At 36.4% G+C, this 20,709-nt stretch overlaps 2 protein-coding genes across 2 annotated transcripts; both read right to left on the bottom strand.

Annotated features, from left to right (window-relative positions):
* Positions 1 to 686: 686 nt before the first annotated feature.
* On the bottom strand, positions 687 to 3,439 carry LOC307161799 (uncharacterized protein; the record flags this gene model as incomplete). The annotated part of the gene is made up of 8 exons (XM_079876743.1): positions 3,301 to 3,439; positions 3,040 to 3,191; positions 2,640 to 2,726; positions 1,624 to 1,683; positions 1,241 to 1,282; positions 1,046 to 1,162; positions 904 to 945; positions 687 to 806 (listed from the first exon to the last, which is right to left on the bottom strand). Exons 1-8 carry the CDS (start codon positions 3,341 to 3,343, stop codon positions 687 to 689), a joined length of 663 nt encoding a protein of 220 aa, XP_079732869.1. The 5' UTR covers positions 3,344 to 3,439.
* Positions 3,440 to 6,704: 3,265 nt separating this feature from the next.
* LOC307162383 (schwannomin-interacting protein 1) lies at positions 6,705 to 15,662 on the bottom strand. The gene is made up of 7 exons (XM_079877637.1): positions 15,559 to 15,662; positions 14,284 to 14,402; positions 10,694 to 10,811; positions 10,383 to 10,583; positions 10,092 to 10,215; positions 9,441 to 9,534; positions 6,705 to 8,359 (listed from the first exon to the last, which is right to left on the bottom strand). Exons 1-7 carry the CDS (start codon positions 15,586 to 15,588, stop codon positions 8,269 to 8,271), a joined length of 777 nt encoding a protein of 258 aa, XP_079733763.1. The 5' UTR covers positions 15,589 to 15,662; the 3' UTR covers positions 6,705 to 8,268.
* Positions 15,663 to 20,709: the final 5,047 nt, after the last annotated feature.

Below are 20,709 nucleotides of genomic sequence, written 5' to 3'. Positions count from 1 at the left end.
GTAACTAAACAGTAGACAGTAGCCACTGACTGCCATAGTATGGAAAAATGGCTACCGTCAACTGTTTGTTTATCAACATTCTTCAAAATATCTTGTTTTGTGTTCTCATACAGGAAACTCATACAGGTTTGGAACAACTTGAGGTGAGATGACAGAATTTTCATTTTTGGGTGAACTATACTTTTAATATAATAGTGATAAAAAATAATACAAAGAAATGATAACCTGAGCAATCCCTTTTCTTATTGGTCGTTATTAAAGTAATAATTGTTTGACTCTCCTTTGGCAGCAATAACCTCCACCAAACTTCACAACAGTCAGGAAAAAAACTTTGCACTATTTAAAAGTGTTTCAGTTCAGCAATATTCTGATTTTGTTTTATGTACACTTTTCACTCAGATTCTGTGTTTGTTGTTGTGACTTTGCTCATATTTCCACCAATTTATAAGACAAATTATATTGCAGTATTAACAAATTATATCTTACTATGGAAAATCATGACCAGTACAAAGTTTTGCTGAAATGCAAGGCCACCTTTAATAAAACAGCAAGAAACAAATCAAAAGTTCATAAATTACTGCATAAATAAATAATTCTTAAATACAATAAATAACTTAATAATAAATAATAATTCCTTTTAGAAACAGTAAACTAAAATGACTCAGCCGGTAACAACTGCTAGCTAGCTATTTTGCCAAAATATGGTTGAAAACTCGATTTATTGTTATTGTTCGAAGGTTGAAACCCTTTAGGACTTTGCACAGCTGCAGTCGCTCTTCAAAAGATTTTTGATGATCCATGGACATCTGAAAAAAACAACAAAAAAAAAAAACAATCAAACTTACACATCAAAGAGGTCAAAAAAATGTATTAAAAGCAACATAAAAATATAACCGGTCTTACCTCTGCCGGAGAGTTGTCCATTGCAGAGACAGAGAAACAGTTCTATTAAGATGAAAAAAGGAAAGAATATTCACTGATTGAAAAAGAGCCTTGCAGTTATAGTTACTTAACGGTAGTTAAGTAAAGGTGTTTGTGTTTGTACCTGCATGAGGTCATCAATGCTTCCAACGACTGTTTTGGTGAGCTCTGGGTTCGAGTAGGCTTGAAATTTTTCCCGATAGTAGTGGAGATCTTCTAGAATTCTCTTCAGGCATTCATTCTACAAAGATACATGTCAGTGTAACAGACAAAAGACGCAGCCAATAAACAGAATTAGAAGAATGGATTTTAAATTTACCTCATCAATATTTAGGGCAATGCTGTGAGCGCAGTCGGCATTCTGTTGAGTGAAAAATAATTTAGTCAAATAATAGTCAAATTATGATTTTGATTATGCTGAAATTCAGCAATCAAGAATGAACTATGATGAAGTAAGGAGGTATACATTGGTTATTTATATTTAGCAGCAAACCTAATAAAGAAAACCTGAAATATAAGCTTTTGAACGCAATTTGAGCATCAGAGAAAACATTCATGTGACAGTTCATCAGGTTGCAAGTTACAAAGCACACGCACAGCACTGACTGGCTCTGATCACGGCCGGGTGTTCTCCGTTCGACTCTGGTATTACACACAATGTTAAACAGACCCGGGACACGAAGTAATAGATTGGGACCTGACCTGGTCCTCCGTGTAGACCTCTATTGCCAAATGACGTCCAGCTCCACCTCTCCCCGATGTCTAATGGGTGGAGGGAGAGTTATGGGTAGGATTAGGGTATGGTTGGATATCTTAGCTCCACCCACTATGCCCAAATTACATTCAGAGAGGGGGAGCTGGACTTCACACTCCACCATGGCTCTACAGTGAGCAGACTCTTGAGTTTGGTGGCGAATTAATCCCCAAGGAGGAGTAGTATATCAAATTCCAGAGCATGTGTTTTTCAAACAGCCCATAATAGCCGACTTCCTGAGTGTGCTGTAAACACGGCTTGATGAGAAGTTTGGTTATTGTAGGTGCAAAAGCCCTAAGAAACAAAAAAAAGGGCTGTGCTACAGAGCACCGAAAAAAAAAAAAAAAAACCATACAAAAAGGGTGCGCCTCAGAACCCCCCTGTGTCAACTTGTGCATGGACCTAATGGCAGACGATTCCAACGCGCATGCACATTTTCAAGAGTTTTTTGTAAAGGGCCATAAAAGTACACAAAACTTTGAAAGGAACTGATAATAATAGGCTACTTTGGAAAACTCAACAAAACTCCGGTCCTTTGGGGCTTGGGCCCTATGTAATAATAATCCTAATTGGTTCCACTTTATTTTGATAGTCCACTTTAGATATTCTACTAACTATAAGTAACTTTTCAACTACATGTCAACTAACTATCATTGGAGTAGTAGACTGTAGTAGACTGTTAGGTTATGGTTAGGTGTTAGGGTTCGGGTTAGTAGAATAAGTTGACTTGTAGTTGCCTAGTTACTTATAGTCAGTAGAATGTCTGTTGGGGGACCAACAAAATAAAGTGTTAGCAGATATTAAGCAGACAGCCTATTAATACTCTGATGACAGTTAGTTGACATGTAGCTGCTAAGTTACTTAGCGTTAATAGAATGTCTAAAGTGGACTATCGAAATAAAGTGTTACCTAATAATTTTGAAAGTGTGCTCCACTATGAGAGCATCATTGACATCACTCTTACCTGCGGTGTGCAGGTAGCCACCGTTTGCGTCCTGAGGTGCACCTCTGCGTTTTGCTGTGTGCAGTCGAACCCGCTGAACAAGTGGTCCTGTAAGTGGATAATAAATATTATTAGACTACTTGTGTGTGTGTGTGTGTGTGTGTGTGAGAGAGAGAGGGTATACCCCCATACCCTCAAATAAGACATCCATTTGTGGTGTCCGAAACCATAGTGGACATCACTGAGTGCGCTTATTCAATCCCACATTGCTCTGCAATAACGAGTGTACAACTCCTTCATGTGAACAGTATTAGTGGACTAACGTAGGAAATAGTGAATGAGGATTTAGGGAGTGATTTCGGATTCAGCCAGAGTGTGTATTTATTAGCTATATGTGCTGGTTTATTGTGGTAACACTCACCATCGCAAGCACCGCGGACACGTTCCAGAGCAGAGAGCGCGCGAGCGCGTTGCACGTCGTTCCTGTGAGGCTCACTGGCGATTCACGCGCTCCGACTGGACCGGCGACGCCACAGCGACACAGCGCGAGGCAGAGGATGCTTACGGCCAAATCTTTAACAAAAACAACAATAACAACAACATCACATTTCACAAAACGTGAAGGTGAAATTTGATAGCTACTCTAGTTTGCTTGTAGACTAAAAACAGCAACAATACTTACAATTACAGACCCTGGGCAGCATTGTTGCGTTCAGTTGATGCATATTCTAGTGCTTAGGATCAGGATTTGTCCTTTTATAAATCTTCTGGAGATATGGGAGTTCCCTTTTCGAAACATATTAACTCAAATGAAAACAACCCGCTGCCCATGTGTTTTGTAATTTCCGTGGTTCTGGAGTTTAGGACACGCTGCTTGCATACATTGGGAATTAACGCACGTTTCGATTTACGCTGACATACTTTACAAGTACATAGTGTGTACAGGATAACAATCTTGAGGCTTCTTATTCGGTAAAGCCCCTACTGTCACTTTAACAGCATTTTAAATTTAGTTGCATTCTCGTTTACAGTCACAATAAACATTTAGCAGAAACACGCAAAGAAAGGTTAAAAAGAACACTGGGCATTTAAGAGATGTCCAGGTGCAACGTCCACAAGGAATTTTATCGAATGTTATGAAAGTAAAATATAAACATTAAAAAATATCTCTGACAGCATTTGTGGTATGCTATTGTTAATGTTGATAACGAAATTAATTTCTGATTTTTTTTTTTTCCTGAAAAAAGAAGAAAAAAAAAATGTGACGTGTGATTGGGACATATCCAAGTAGTATGGGAGAAGATCAATGTGGCTTTACTTTTAAACTGTAACAGTTAGATATAAGTTAAGCATGTGCAAGACAATGATGATGCATCAGCCAATGTGTTATTATAGCACATAAAATAAACATTTTCTAATTTAGTTGTTATAGCACAAAATGTCAAATATTAAAATATTAAACTCACATACTTTTACATAATGTATAAATTACTTCTAATGTAATTCTTAATATTTCTATAAATTTTGAAAGTGTAATTTGAATTAAAATACTAAATAAAGAATTGTATTTAAAACATTTTATTTTGACAATTTAGTTGATAATAAGTGAATAACCGATGACAGACAAAGCAGAATACCAGTAAAAGAGATTCATCTGAAAGAAAAAAACAAAACAATTCAATGCATTTTATTAATTAAAATTTAATTGCCCATATTTTAATTGAAGATATGTCATAATATTAACACTATGAATGCAAATTGAATGATTTCACTCAATAAACCTATAGGTTTTAATTAAATCAAAGATGTCTGAAATGTAAATCTAATTCATGAAAATACTGAATAATAACCCCATTAATTAATTGTAATTATTTTAAAAATTACAAAGAGACACAAAAAATATATTCAACATAATACAATGTCATAGATCACTATTTTCCAGAGACACAAAATTAGATCAGTTAACCTCAAAATGGTTTCGGCTGACTAAATCTCACAAGTGTTGATATTCAGATGAAATGACTAAATTAAAGACAGCGAAGTCATTCATCAGAAAGTGCTGAGATGAGATTTGATTTTGTGCCATCACAAAATGGAGAAAAAAATTATCTTGTCCCAAAATTATCAAGTCACCATGAAATCATAATTGACAATTCTTATTTTTATTAATGGAATGTTTCAGTATTTATTATTATAAATGATTTATTCGTGCACATCGTTATTTTTTTATTATTCATGTGCACTCATAATCTATAATCAAAATAACTTCCCCTCCCATCTCTGCTCTTCCTTGATGATGTGTTTTACTGGCAGGAGGGTGGGGCAATCTGTTAATCACATGAGATAAACCAATAGCAAAACACATCAATCCAAAAAATTCCCCATGGACAGACTCAAGTCCCAAACTACATTTGTTCTTGTTCGAGAAGCTGCTTCACGCGGCTATACATCACAATAGGGTATACATCACAAATCGGAAGTTCATTCCGACTTTAAAATTCCGGTCCAAGCTCAACAGCCGCTTATGAGCACTACTCATTTATAGCACACCTTTAAAGGGATAGTTCACCCAAAAAAAATTGGAAAGTGGGTTTTTGTTTTTGGAAGTCCATCAAAAGTGCATCCATCCATGATAAAAGTGCATCCATCCATCATAAAAGTGCATCTATCCATCATAAAAGTGCATCTATCCATCATAAAAGTGCATCTATCCATCATAAAAGTGCATCTATCCATCATAATAGTGCTCCACACGGCTCTGCAGGGGTTAATAAAGGCCTTCTGAAGTGAGGCAATTGCAGGAAGCTAGTTATTTTAGTTGATAAAGTTTTAAATATTAATATTTGTCTTATACGAACGCATCGCTTCAGTTCATAAGGCCTTTATTAACCCCCCAGAGCCGCGTGGAGCACTTTTATCAGGGATGGATGCGCTTTGATGGACTTCCAAAAACCCATTGACTCCCATTATAAAGCTTAGAAGAACCAGGACATTTTTTTAATATAATTGTATTCGTCTGAAAGAAGAATGTCATGATGGCTAAGGGTGAGTAAATCCTAGGCTAATTTTCATTTTTTGGTGAACTATCCCTTTAAGCTAAGGTTTTAAAAATATTTATTATTTGAACCAATATTTTAACGATTCATTAAAGATAATGCATGTTAACAAGCTTTTACTGTGATAAAATGATAGCTTTTCTGTGTAAAAACCCTAAAGCGACAGTAAAAATGATCATTTATGTACGTCTCAAAAAACACGCTTTACAGAAAAAAATGAATGTAAGTGAATTATGAAATTATAAGCTTCAAAAAATTAATTTCCATGTAAGTGCTTCACTGTAACCTTGATATTTTCTGTTTCTTCTTCTGACAGATCATAATTTAACTTGCTTTAAACTGGAATGTTCCTCTTTTTTTCCCGTTTAATGTCACATTTCAAGTAAAACCGTCACATTTCCTCTCTTTGGCACCAGTGATTTTAAGCATGAAACAGCAAGCTTTCCTATATCGTCATTTGGAGGGTTTTTCAAAAATGTACATAAAATCAAGAAAAGTGTTAACAGAGGCTGATATTTGAAAAACTCTCATGGCTTGCCTCCCTCCCTCCCTCCCAAGTTGCAGTTCCTGGAAATGCCTCATTACTGAGTTCTGGACACATTCACATTCTGGACAGGCCCTTACAGTCATATTTTTTTATATTTTATGAATATACTACATTTCATGTATTTCATACACATTCCCATATTGCTTTTATAAGCCACAATGTTGAACAAGAGTGGAAACCCCTTAAAAACAGCTTAACTGTCTTTATTTTCTTTATTATTTGTGTTTATTTGGTGGGGCAGACACGTCATAACTGATGTAATATTGTGGTACTGGGCTCTTGCCCGGGAGAGAGTGGGAGTGCAGTCTTGATCTGGAGTGTTATGCGTAATTTGGCCACAAAAAGGAAGTAGAACTACTCGACTCTCGGGTCAGAGCTGTATGCTTATTCTTTCTGACAAAGCGCTATTTTGTCAGATTCACTGTTGTGTTAAAATTCTGCGGAGATCTGACGTGAACTTGAAGTAAGAGAGATCTGTTTTTTACACAGTTATTTTCATTTATTGCATTTTATTTTTTCTTAAGAGGTTTCGTTTTTGGGACTGACCTAATACAAACCACAATGACACTTGTGTTTGTTTGGGGTTAAGAGCTTCGTCCCATGTGACAGTTTAGAAGATAAAAACCATGTCATACTGGCCCATATTAAGTCATTTATTTGACCGTGATTTCCTTTTACAGTTCTGTGCACAAATACAGAATGGTGTGTCACTTACATCTGTGAAACAGGAAATGCCACATTTAGAAGAAAAAGTAAGTAAAATAGGCATTCGTAAAAGACTGACATTATAGTTCATTGTGAACACAATAATACATTTCCACCACACCAGGCAGCTTCAAACAAATATAATGCTAACATCATCCTAAAATTCACTTTTGGTTATGTTTTCTTTGTTTTAGGTAGGAGAGCTCCATCCACAGCACATTATCCAGTGCAAACACTGCGTCAGAGTAAAACTAGAGAGTAAAGTAAACATATTCATCCTCAAAGAGAGATATTGATGATTAGTAAGTAAATCCAGCAATTATCTGCACAGAGAAGCAGTTTAGTTTGATATAGAAGAATGTTTCTGCCACACACACACAAAAAAACCTTTTTATCTTACAATTCTTTCTAAGAACTGCAAGTTTATATCTCACAATTTGGAGTTTATAACTCGCAATTACAAGTTTATTGTATATTTCACAATTCTGAGAAAACCCCAAGATCTGCAAGGTATAAACTTGCGAGTTTATATCTCAGAAGTCTTACTTTTGTTCCTCACAATTGCGAGTTTATATATCACAATTCTTAGGCCTACTTTATTCCTCGCAATTGTGAGTTTGTCTCACAAATCTGACTTCATTTTTCACAACTGCAAGTTTATAACTCGCAATTGTGAGAAAACAGTACAAATTGTGAGATAAAAGTTACTTTTTTTTCCACCATGGCGGAAACAAGCTTCCATAGTTCAAGGGATAGTTCACCTAAAATGAATAAGCCTTTTTTTATTCTATGGAAAATAAAAAAGATATTTTGAAAACGGCTTCTTGTTTTTGCCCACACATTGAAAGTCAATGGGGTCCAATGTTGTTTTTTACTCAAATGACTTTCATTGTACGGACAAAAACCATTCTTGGAAATATCTTTAAGCAGGTTTGAAACGACATAACGGTGCATAAATGATGACAAAATCATTTAATAGTTGGGTGAACTAGCTCATTGTTGTTTCCTATTAAGGTCCATACGGAGTGACCTATTCAGTACATCATGAAACCAGCAGACATTCTACACAGGAACAGATCCATCCTGTCAGTGATTGATTCATGTTGAATGATTCTTTTACATTATGAAGGATCAACAGGACTTCCTCAAAAGTGAGTGTGTAACCCTCAGCTAAGGTGCGGGCATGCATGAACACTTACAGCATGTATAATTGACATACATCCACACAAAGCTTGTAAAATAGGCAAAAAACACACACATCTAGTTGAAAAAGGGGTCTATAGCGAGTACACTGCTTCATAATATATTGAAACACAAGTGGTTGGACCCTGTGCTGTTTGCCTCAAAATGGAGAATCACAGCGACCGTGGCAAACTGCTTTGCTTTTGGCCAGAGACTTCTCCATCATGTGCCTCTGCTGGCTGTGTGCATGCCTGTTCAAAAACAAGAAAGAAAATAATTTTTATTTTATTTTATTTTTTTACATGTCATTTCATCAAAAACTCATTGTAGGCTCTAATTTAAAGCACCCCTATTATGCTTTTTTAGATATGAATTCATGTAGTGCTATACAGCTGTAAATGTAAAAGGTCTGCAAAGTTTTAAAGATCAAAGTTTTAAATGGAATTATTGTCTCGTAAAAAAAACAGAAATGATTTTAAACTGCCTGAAATGAGTTGTCAGTAAATCTAGTATTACCTCCTATTCGAACCCACGTATGTTTGTAACAAATAGGCATAATGCCAGCCTGTGGTCTTCATTGGTTGCTCGTGAACAGTGTCTACTTTGATCTGACCTCAAACACTGTGAGCTGAGTGTAGCTGAGGCCTGAAAGAGTTTGGTTCATGTTTTCGACATGTCAAGAAGAGGCTGTTTTCTGTGCGGCGAAAACAAATCCATTGCATGCACTTCCAAAGGATGACAGACTGGGCCATCTGACCAATCAGAGCAGAGTAGACCAATCACAACAGACTGGGCCATCTGACCAATCAGAGCAGAGTAGACCAATCACAACAGACTGGGCCATCTGACCAATCAGAGCAGAGTAGACCAATAACAAAAGACCAGGTCATCTGACCAATCAGAGCAGAGTAGACCAATAACAAAAGACCAGGTCATCTGACCAATCAGAGCAGAGTAGACCGATCACAACAGACTGGGCCATCTGACCAATCAGAGCAGAGTAGACCGATCACAACAGACTGGGCCATCTGACCAATCAGAGCAGAGTGAACCAATAAAAAAAATTAAAAAAGACTGGGTCATCTGACCAATCAGTGCAGAGTTGCCTTGCAGAAAGAATAGGTTTAGAGAGACTGAATCCTTTATCGAGCAGTTTCAGACACTGTGAGAAATGAGGTGATGCTGCAATGTAGATTAAGAGAAATTTGTGTTTTTTTTGCCTTGGATGCATGTAACCCTAGTGTAGGAGACCTCCGAAACAAAATAAGGAACCTTTCCAATAGCATAATAGGGGCACTTTAAGCTGCGTTTTGATTGGGTTACAGGCCTAACCTGGTCAGATCCTCCACATCTACCAGCATGGCATCTTGCTCCATATGTAGTTCATCTCTCATGAGCAACAGCTGAACCAGCTCCTCATTCAGACCTGCAATGCAATTACAAGTCAAATCCACAAGTCTTTATTGCCCTTACCACAACGAAATATGTTTTTTTTTTTACACTGGTTGTTGCATATTATAAAAAAGAAATAAGAAGAGCATGGCTAAAACTGACAATTATATGTGTTGTCAATTAAATGTTATTAATTAGATAACTTATATATTTGTTTCATTATATATATATATATATATATATATATATATATATATATATATATATATATACACTCTCAGAAAAAAAGGTATAAAAGCTGTCACTGGGACAGTACCCTTCAAAAAGGTTCTAATATGTACCATTTAGGTACTAATATGTACCTTTGAGGGACTTAAATGCACTCTTTAGGTACAAAGGTGTACCTTTTGAAAAGGTACCGCCACTGTGACAGCTTTTGTACCTTTTTTTTCTGAGAGTGTATATATATATATATATATATATATATATATATATATATATATATATAATGAAACAATGAAACATTATTTAAATAATAATAACAGAATGGCTTATTTTGCATATTTCTCCATCTTTATCTCCAGTCTTCACCTTGTATCTGAGAGTGCAGGTCATTGGTGATGACCTGTAACTGACCAAGACTCATGTCCCTCAGGTCCACAGGCCTCAGACTCCTCTTCATTAGGCTCTCACTGATGTGTGGCAGATGTGGTAACTAAAGCACAAGAGCAAAGTTGAGTCAAGTTAATTGTATTGCGTGTTTTTTTTCTTATAAGCGAGCGCTCTGAGGTGACGCGAAAGCCCTTTTGAAAACTGAGGACACAATAAGCTTTGGGAAAGGAATATAACACAGCTCTATTCTTGGACACTCGTCTCACTGACCAGGTCTGCCACGGGGGACCTGCGGTGTAGCTGAATCTGTCTCTCCACCTCCACCTGCATGCGGGCCATGGGACGGGCCAGAGCCAGAGCCACACGCGCCTCCTCCTGCAGCCGCCGCTGTAGCCGCCAGAATTCAGAATCCTCCGAGTCCAGGTCTTCCTCTCCTGTATCCCGGTCAGACAGAGATGAACTCTGTTTACTCTATAGGGAGACAGAGGAAAAACAAAAACTGCTCAGTTAAGATGCATACGTTTTAGTTTCAAAATGCAGAACTCGGTGTAATAGGCATTCAAGGACAATGTGTCGTATACCATAGGTGACAATGGGGTGTCCAGGCTGGTTTCTGTTCTGCTGTCCTCTGCATCGCTGTCTCTGTCACTGCTGCTGTCATTCACAAAACACATCTGTAGATTCACCCCATTCTGAAACCTGTAGAGTGCAGCGAGAAAAGAGCAAGGTGAGACATGAAATCTGATTTAGAAGAAAGAATAAATATTCTGCAGGTGTATAATACAAAACAGGACAAGTCTATCTATCTATCTATCTATCTATCTATCTATCTATCTATCTATCTATCTATCTATCTATCTATCTATCTATCTATCTATCTTAATTATTTTATTTTACTTTTGACCTTTTTTTCACTGCTATTCATCATTTAAGATTTGCATATTCTGACTGTTTTTGCATAAAAAATAATTATAAAAAAAGTTTGAATTTGTTAAAAAAAAGTTAGTGTTCATCTTTTTGCAGCTTTTTGCCATTTTACTCAATTCCATTGTCCTTTGTAATATTGTTTTAATATGCTACTTTGATACTTTATTTTGTAGTGGTGTGAAATACAACCAAAGACTTTGAAATTATGCACTTTAGAATATATTTCGATTGGCAATCTATCAGCGTCATGTGGAAAAAAACAAACAAACACATTTAGTCACATAGCATGAACAATTTGAAGAAAAAACGGCTTAAAAACACAAAGAAAAGTTTAGAAAATTTAAACTTCACATAAAAACTTCAGATTGTATTTAAAACTGAACCACGAAAGAGTGAAATTTCTATTTTTAGTGTCTGTGAACCACAGTGAAACTTCCCACGGAAAGACTTTCCTCTTCAAATGCAAGAGAATCTTGTGGTTAATAGTATTCTAAGAAAACACTGACTGCTTCAAGTCATTCTATAATTACAGCTGAAGGCTTCATTGGCAGAGTTCACTCCTGTAGAGTGGTATGAGACTGAATCTGTGGTATCTCTTGTAAAGTAATTAAGTAAACAAAGATAAAGAGTTTTGTGGGGAAACATGCTCATTCTGTTTAATTTCAACCGTCTTTGGACTTTCTTTTGCTTGGATTTCTAGGAACCTTCTTTAACGTAGTTGCAAATTGAGAAAAGCCCAGAAAAACAGCAACTCCCACACCATCAAACATGGCCAAACCATGGATTTGTGGTAAAATTATGACTGATGCAAAAAATAAAAGTCTTAAATAAGATGGTAAGTGATAAATTATGAGGTTTCTGACTTTATTAAGAGAAAGCGTTAAAATAATAATTGTACAGTACATGACTGTATATAAATGTTTAGTGCAGATTAAATATAAAGACTCCAAATTAGCACCAGCAGACAATTATATAACAATTAAAAGTGATCACTGATCTCTTAAGGAGCACATTTTTGCAGAAAGATTATTTTGCAGATGAATTGCTGGTATTTTCACTCTCTGCAACATCTTTTCATCTCCACATCATCAATGTCTGAATTCCTTTCCCATATCATCCTTGAGAAAATGTGAAAAGTCAACAGACTCTCTTTCTTCTGTCCCAAAGTGCTCTAAACATGAAACGGTAAGCACAGCACAGCAGACCAAAATAGAAACAAAGTAAAAATGTTTCCTTTTTTCTGTCAAATATTTGTTTGAGCAAAAAACAAAGTAGAGACTGGTGTCAAGCGAGAAATTGGGTTGACTATACCCAAGATAACATAAATTATACACTGAAATCGAATTCTAGGTTTGGTATGCTGCAATGAGCCCTGCACTTCCTGTCACCTGATGGAGTTTGGGTTCCTTCCTTGCCACTGCCACCTTTGTCTTGCTTAGTTGTGGTTTAAAATACACTTAATATTCAGTAATAATATCAATTTAAATTAGGGTGACCAGATTTCTCAATTCTCAGAGTGGAATTCAAGACTCCCTTTTTAATAATTGATATAATATGCGTGATAAATATAATAATTAATAACACTTTTTTTTTTAAAGATTATCTTTAAATGTACACAAATGCTTCTTTTTGACATCTTAACGTCCGACTTAAAGGGATTTTTTTTTACTATAAGTCAATGGGGTATTTGGTTACCCATATTCTTCAAAATATCTTATTTTATGTTAATTGGAAGAAAGAAATTCATACAGGTTTCGAACAACTTGAGGGTGAGAAAATGATGACAGAATTTTCATTTTTGAATGAACTAAGCTCCTACTCGTTCTCACTGACACCAGATCCCACCTTCACTATCAATAGGGAATTGTGATTGGACGGCAATTTTGTTCTCCAAAATATACAATGACGTGATTGACTACCTTAGAATAGACAGGAGACTCTCTCCATTGCTTAGCTATAAACCATTTTTTAGGAAAGGTGAAATATGGGAAAAAACATGATTTTGTTTTTCATAGTAAGTTGGGACACTATTAAATACAGGACTGTCCTGGTAAAAACTGGACATCTGATCATTTAACTGCACTGACACTATCGGATTAGAACCAAATTTGAGTTGAATTGAGATTGGATAATGGCGGTCACCGTGATTTTGCCAAGACAATGTATTTTGTTGATCCAGGAACAACATTCCAGTCGTAACCCTATCCCTACCCATAAACCCTACCATAAGTTTTCCATAAAATCAGAGAGAAATGATAGGTGAATAACACTGATGTAGAAGCACCTAACCCTGATTGTAAGCCTAAACTGTAAACTTGTCCCTTAAATCTGATCGGTCGACTCAAATGTTGATCCTGGAACATGTAGTACTTGGTGAAATCACGTTCACTGGATAATGGCAATTGCCAATTTACATCAAATCAATAAACATCCTACAGAGAAGGGCAATAAGTGTAATGAACCAGTTGAATATGTTCTCATACACTGCATAACATAAACAAATAAAAGACGTATTAAAGGATAAGTGCAGGAAATGGAACATAATACACTCTCATTAGAAAATCTTCTGGATGATGTGAAATGTGAAAGAATTTATGCAATACGCAATTTTGAGGTTTTTGAAACAAGAATTGATTTAAGAATATAGTTTTGTTTTTCCTTCTCATTTTCCATTGATGCTTCACACTCTAGATCAGTTGGTGGTGGAAGAAGAAGAAGAGGAAGAAGAAGAAGCAAAAGCAGAAGAAGAAGAAGAAGAAGAAGAAGAAGAAAAATAATAAATAAGCAGAAGAACCAGAAGAACCAGAAGAAGAAGAAGAAGAAGAAAGCCCCTGTTGTCTATACTGAAGAGCTGCTTATAGCGGAACTGAACTTGTTTCATTATTGATGAACTTTTAGTTATTGAACTGAGTTGAAACAACACTGAACTTTATACATTTTAAACCACTAACATTGTTATTTTTATGTTTATTAATGTGAAGCTGCTTTGAAACGATCGGTATTGTATTACGCGCTATATAAATAAATGTGACTTGACAGTTCTCATGGTTAAAAGAAAATGATACTTCGTCATCTAGTAACAAAAATATTCTCAGCAGAACCTTTTAAAATACTTGCAAATGTTTTCATTATTATTATTTTACCAGTAGCTATATCATCCCAGTCAATACAGTTATACACTAAAAACAATCAACATTACATAAGACACACAACATCAAGCCACTGATCACAAGCGCACACTGACCGGGAGGACGGGCAGTTTTTGCTGCTCTTGCTGCAGCCAGTAAAGGTAACTGGTCCGTCGTCATAGAAACTGCCAAGGGCCAGCTTCTGCCTAATGGACTCCCTGTCGTTCCTCTGGGCCTGAGTGCAAACACAGTGGACTTCAATAAATGAAGAGAACGCTCATAGACAGTCAACACAACATGTAGACCACAGAAGACCTCGCGACCAGGAATATTTGATGAGGCATTTTAAATGTCATCCGCTTTAATTCAACGTCTATTGAATGCTTGTGTTAAAGGGTAAACAACTCGCTAGATTTCAAGGACAAGAAGGTATCGGCGTGGGAGTGTGAATAGGAAGGTACAATATAAATCAACAAACAGCAAATTACAAAGACGAAGAGAAAAAAATGGAGAGAGACATGAGGCAGTACGCATGAAGCCCTCGACAAACATACCCACATAAACATCATAAATACATAATCGCCTGACTATTCCTGATGACGTTATACTGGTAAGAATAATGTTCTCTCAGATGTGCATACTACACTCAGTTCATTGCCATGGCAACACGGTTGCCTTCTGATGGTGCTCAGAATGACTAATATTTAAAAATGCCTTGCACTCATCTCTGCAATAATCGTAAGGCCTACTATTGTAAAATGCAATCATTTTCCCTTCCTATATCCACGGACATGCTTATTTTAGCTCACTTTCATTTTCAGCCTGACTGCAAAGCAGTTCCACTGAGATTAACATTTGGATGGAGAAATATATGGGGCAGAAGAGAGGCCGATTCATGATGCACGTTACTGAAACATCCATAGCTCAGCTTGTGATGTAATATTAGCAATCTGTAAAGCAGGTTTCCTGTGCATTCTGAGGAATAGGAACAGCTAAATTTAATTGCTTTTATTAAAGAGTGAGATGTTGCCATTAAACTAGCAGATAATGTCAAGCAAAAACAGCCATCCATATACACAATAAATACGACCTTGTGTGGGATGGGTTGAATTGGTCCCAAATCAAGCAGTGTATTTATTTATTTATTTATTTTTGTCTTTTTCAGTTTTGATCATATATCGATGAACTAAATCTACAAGAAATTGAACATCCATCACTCAGAATGCAGTTCCTTTCTTATTATCAGAAATATTCGTTTAATCTTGAAGCCACCTCATACAACATGATTTTGCAAATATACACTTGTGTGTGTACACACACAATATAAAGCACACTGATGCCACGCTTACACTATATATAAAAATATATATATATATATAGACCTGTCTTACCTGGTAAACACATTTCTCTTGGTGCACCATCTTTCAGCGCATCGTATAGTGCAGCAGCCTAGCCCTACCTTCTACTGCAGTGTCTGAGCTACACCCTTGAGACCAGCATCACACACACATGAAAGAGGGGGAGGAGGGAGAGTGCAAGCGAGCATGCAAGGAGAGCACAAGCGTCTCACAATGGAACGCAGCCACTTTAAAAAAGAAAAGAAAAAAAAAGCAGTGAACTAGATCTGTAATTTTGGATCAATTTTACACTAGATTTAAAAAAAAAAAAAAAATTAAAAAGTGAACTAGATCCATATTTTGGCATCAATTTCACACTAGATTAATCTATTTAATCTATCCACAAATTTTTATAATGCACAAAACTGGGTGGTACAGATGTAATAAAAGATATAGCTGCGAGCAGCGATTACGGGCCCAAGCCGGTGTCACCGGGGTGGCGGTGTCACCGGCTTGGGCCCTCCATCGCCGCTCGCAGCTATATATATATATATATATATATATATATATATATATATATATATATATATATATATATATATATATATATATATATATATAAATATAGCTGTTATATATATATATATATAACTATATATATATATATATATATATATATATATATATATATATATATATATATATATATATCAATCAGACAAGTAATATTCTCTGTCTTGTCACTTAAAATAATTATATATATATATATATATATATATATATATATATATATATATATATATTTAAATATATTACATTTTTTGGATGCTAAACTAATCTTTATCATAGGCTTTGTACTTCACTCACGTTCCAATATTGAAGGAAAAAATCATCCTCTTCACACGTGCAAAAATGTGCTTGGAAACATTACAGTGGAGTGATGCTTACCGTGAATGGTACAAATTGTACTACTGACTATTTAAACAGAGCAGTGTAATTTTGATATGTTAGGTTGACTATTTTATTATAATATTTGATTAGGGCTAATCAAATATATAAAAATATACTTTATGGTGCTAACTTTAAAATTGAACTAAAATGCTCACAGCTGCACGGGCATTCATAATGGTGCGCATCCACGGCGAGGAACGAGCAGAGAAGAGCGAACGTTTTTTAGTTCATTCCTACTTCCATAGGAATTCATTGAAAACGCTCGCTCTGCTTTATCAAAGTTTATCACCATTATCAATGTCAGTGCGGACGAACATATTTTACTTTCGTTTTTAAGTTAGCGATTCAAAAGCCCCCAGCGGTGTCACACGTCGATTAACCCGGTGGTAAAATGTTCCCACTGTCACATACATAGTATATTTATATATATATATATATATATACAATATACCTGATTTTGAACACAAGAGGGCAATATAGCCCTATGTATGACTTGATTTTTTTTTACTAATAAACTTAGAATAAAATTAGAATAAAATTATTTTTTTAAAAAAGAATAAAATGGGTTTAGTTGTGATATTTGTATACTTTTATCTAGAAATAAATGGTGTATAATTACATTTTTAGAAGATATGAGGCTTTTAGTGTTTCCTTTTTGGACATTACTTTAATCCCTCACTATAGCAAAACTGTTGAAACCGATGAGATCTATATGTGTACCGAGTTTCATATTAATTCATGCAAGCGTGTTTGATCTATGGACCAAGTTTTCGGACCCCGTTCAAGGGGGCGCTGTTGAGCCCCCCTGCCACGCCCGGGTACCAGCTTCAGCCCGGTCCTGATGGCCGCGGATTCTGACCTGTGTGCAAAGTTTCAAGAGTTTTTGAGCATGTTAAGGGCCCCAAAAGTGCCCGAAAGTTTGACAAAATAATAATAAATAAATAAATAAATAAATAAATAAATAAATATATATATATATATAGCTGCGAGCAGCGATTACGGGCCCAAGCCGGTGGCACCGCAACCCCGTGGCGGTGCCGCCGGCTTTGGCCCTTCATCGCTGCACGCAGCTATATATATATATATATATATATATATATATATATATATATATATATATAAAAGACAGAAAAAATTACTTGACTTACCTTATTCTGACTTTATGATACACTCAAAATATTCCACAACAAATCCTTTAAATTTAATGTGAAAATAAAAACGAAAGTAAGCAGTATTGGGCTCACGTAACCCTTTCATTAGAATCAAAATGTTTCAACATTTGCGATGGATTTGGATGCTAAACTATTCTTTATTATAGGCTTTGTACTTCACTCGTCTTCCAATATCGACGGAAAAAATCATCCTCTTCACACGTGCAAAAATGTGCTTGGAAACATCACAGTGGTGCGGTGCATACTGTGAATGTACGAATTGTACTACTGACTATTTAAACAGAGCAGTGTAATTTTTATATGTTAGGTTGACTATTTTATTATTATATTTTATTAGGGCTATAATGAACAGGCTGCGATGTCAAGATTGCAATGCTGGAATATGTGTGTGTGTATGTGTGTGTGGGGCGCGGCCGCGATTTAACAGTGGACACATAAAAACATACTCAGTCATTTTGTTCATACAGGACATCATTCAAATTGCAAAGTGTTAACTTATATTTCTGTACAGTCACAATAAAAAACAACATTGTGCTTTTGTAAAATAAATTCAAGCAATCCGCCCCCCGAAAGGCGCTAATTTTAAAATTAAACTAAAATGCTCACGGCTGCACAGGCATTCATAACGGTGCGCGTCCATGGCGAGGAACGAGCAGAACAGAGTCAACGTTTTTTAGTTCCTTCCTACTTCCATAGGAATTCATTGAAAACGCTCGCTCTGCTCCGCACCATTATCAATGTCCATGCGGACTAACATATTTTACTTTCGTTTTTAAGTTAGCGATTCAAAAGCCCCCTGTGGTGTCAGACGTCGATTAACCGGTGGGGAAATATTCCCAGAGTCACATCCCTAACATATTTATATATAAATACTATAGGCCTACCTGATTTTGAACACAAGAGGGCAGTATAGCACTATGAATGACTTGATTTATTTATTTTTTGGACTAAAAAATACATTCTGGCTGTTTTTAAACTTAAACAATTATTAAATTGAAAAAAAAAAAAGAATAAAATGGGTTTAGTTCTGATATTTGTATAATTTTATATAGAAATAAATGGTGTATAATTATATTTTTAGAAGATATGAGGCTTTTAGTGTTTCCTTTTTTGAAATTACTTTAATCCCTCGCCATAGCAAAACCGTTTGAGATATTTATTATCCGTTCACAATTTAGCATCTTTAATGTATTTTCATCATGTTGAAAAAATTTGGTAGGAATGAAATAAACCACTTAAGAGGAGAGGGTAAAAATTCAGAGGCTGATTTTGCAACGGAACCAACATTCAAACCAAAATATCTGACTTCCTGTTGGTCGGAGCTAATGACTGTAAACTAGAAAGTTGTCCGGCTCGATGAGTCCAATATACTTACTCATTTTTGTAAATGTACGTAAAACTAACCCCCCCCACTTTTGTCAAAAGCATGTTGAGAGTGACACACTTCCTGCTGCCAGTTGGAGGCGCTATAACTTTGACTCACAATAGTTGCATCCATCTGATCGGCCTCTTACCACGAACACACTGCTGAAGTTTCATCAAGATCAGTTATGTATGCAGAAGTTATCCCACTTTGTGTTTCTCTTTTCTCGCCATAAATTCGTTTCCTCGCCACGGCCAAACCGTTCGAGATATCAAAAATCCGTCCGCAATTTAGCATTCTCAATGTCTTGACTTCATGCTGTTCGAGATTGGAGGCGATTGGATGAATTCTCTAGGAGGAGTACATCAAATTCCACAGCATGCCTTTTTCAAACAACCCATAATAGCCGACTTCCTGTTGAGCTGGCGTAAAACTTGACCGGGGAAAGTTGTTTGGCCCGATGAGATCTATATGTGTACTGAGTTTCATATTAATTCATGCAAGCATGTTTGATCTATGGACCAAGTTTTCAGACCCCGTTCAAGGGGCGCTGTTGAGCCCCCCTGCCACGCCCGGGTACCAGCTTCAGCACGGCCCTGATGGCCGCGGGTTTTGACCTGTGTGCAAAGTTTCAAGAGTTTTCGAGCATGTTAATCAGAATCAGAATCAGAATCAGAAAGAGCTTTATTGCCAAGTGTGCTTGCACCCACAAGGATTTTTTCTTGGTACTGAAGCTTCCAGTGCACATATACAAATACAAATACAACAAGAAACATAGTAATACAAATTCTAAGAATAAAAATATATAAAAAATAAATAAAAATAGTATAAAAGTAAAAAAGTAGGGTCACAGTTGGGTTTAGTCCAAATAAACATTAGAGATTATGAACATATTTACAGTATTTTGAGTAGTATGAATAATATAAATATAAATATCACCTGAGTTAGAGAATATTGCACTAGACAGTGGGAGTCTAGCGCATGTTACAGATTATAAACATATTTACAGTATTTTGAGTAGTATGAATAATATAGATATAAATATCACCTGAGTTAGAGAATATTGCACTAGACAGTGGGAGTATTGCACTTACAGGCATATGCCTTGGGGGCATGTTAAGTGTTCAGAAGGGAAATGGCCTGTGGAAAGAAACTGTTCCTGTGCCTGGATGTTCTTGTGGCCAGTGATCTGTGTCGCCGTCCTGACGGTAACAGTTCAAACAGGTGGTGTCCAGGGTGAGTGGAGTCTGTGATGATTTTACCTGCTCTCTTCCTCACTCTGGAAGAGTACAGGTCCTGGAGGGTTGGCAGGGGGGCACCAATAATCCTCTCTGCAGTCCGGACTGTCCGTTGTAGTCTCCTGATGTCCGATTTGGTAGCTGAACCAAACCAGACAGTGATGGAAGTGCTTAAAACAGACTCAATGACGGCTGAGTAGAACTGGATCAGCAGCTCCTGTGGCAGATTGAACTTCTTCAGCTGGCGAAGGAAGTACAGTCTCTGCTGGGCCTTTTTCACAATGGAGTCAATGTGATTTGCCCACTTCAGGTCCTGAGAGATGGTAGAGCCCAGGAACCTGAATGACTCCACTGCTTCCACAGTGCTGTTCATGATGGTGAGAGGGGGAGTGCTGGGGTGTTTCTCCTGAAGTCCACGGTCATCTCCACTGTTTTGAGTGTGTTCAGCTCAAGGTTGTTATAACTGCACCAGACAGCCAGC

The sequence above is a fragment of the Squalius cephalus genome (assembly GCF_949319135.1).
Source record: "Squalius cephalus genome assembly, chromosome: 7".
In the NCBI taxonomy this organism is placed as follows: Eukaryota; Metazoa; Chordata; class Actinopteri; order Cypriniformes; family Leuciscidae; genus Squalius; species Squalius cephalus.
The sequence above is the reverse complement of the archived record's forward strand: the minus strand, read 5'-3'. Positions and strand labels throughout refer to the sequence as shown.

Excerpts from the sequence above, each read along its gene's own strand:
- LOC307162383 (XM_079877637.1), bottom strand. The coding sequence starts at position 15,588 with ATGGTGCACCAAGAGAAATGTGTTTACCAG. Across the intron at positions 9,535-10,091 it reads CCTGCACTCTCAGATACAAG|GTCTGAATGAGGAGCTGGTT; the intron begins GTGAAGACTGGA and ends ATTGCATTGCAG. Across the intron at positions 8,360-9,440 it reads GATGTGGAGGATCTGACCAG|GCATGCACACAGCCAGCAGA; the intron begins GTTAGGCCTGTA and ends GTTTTTGAACAG.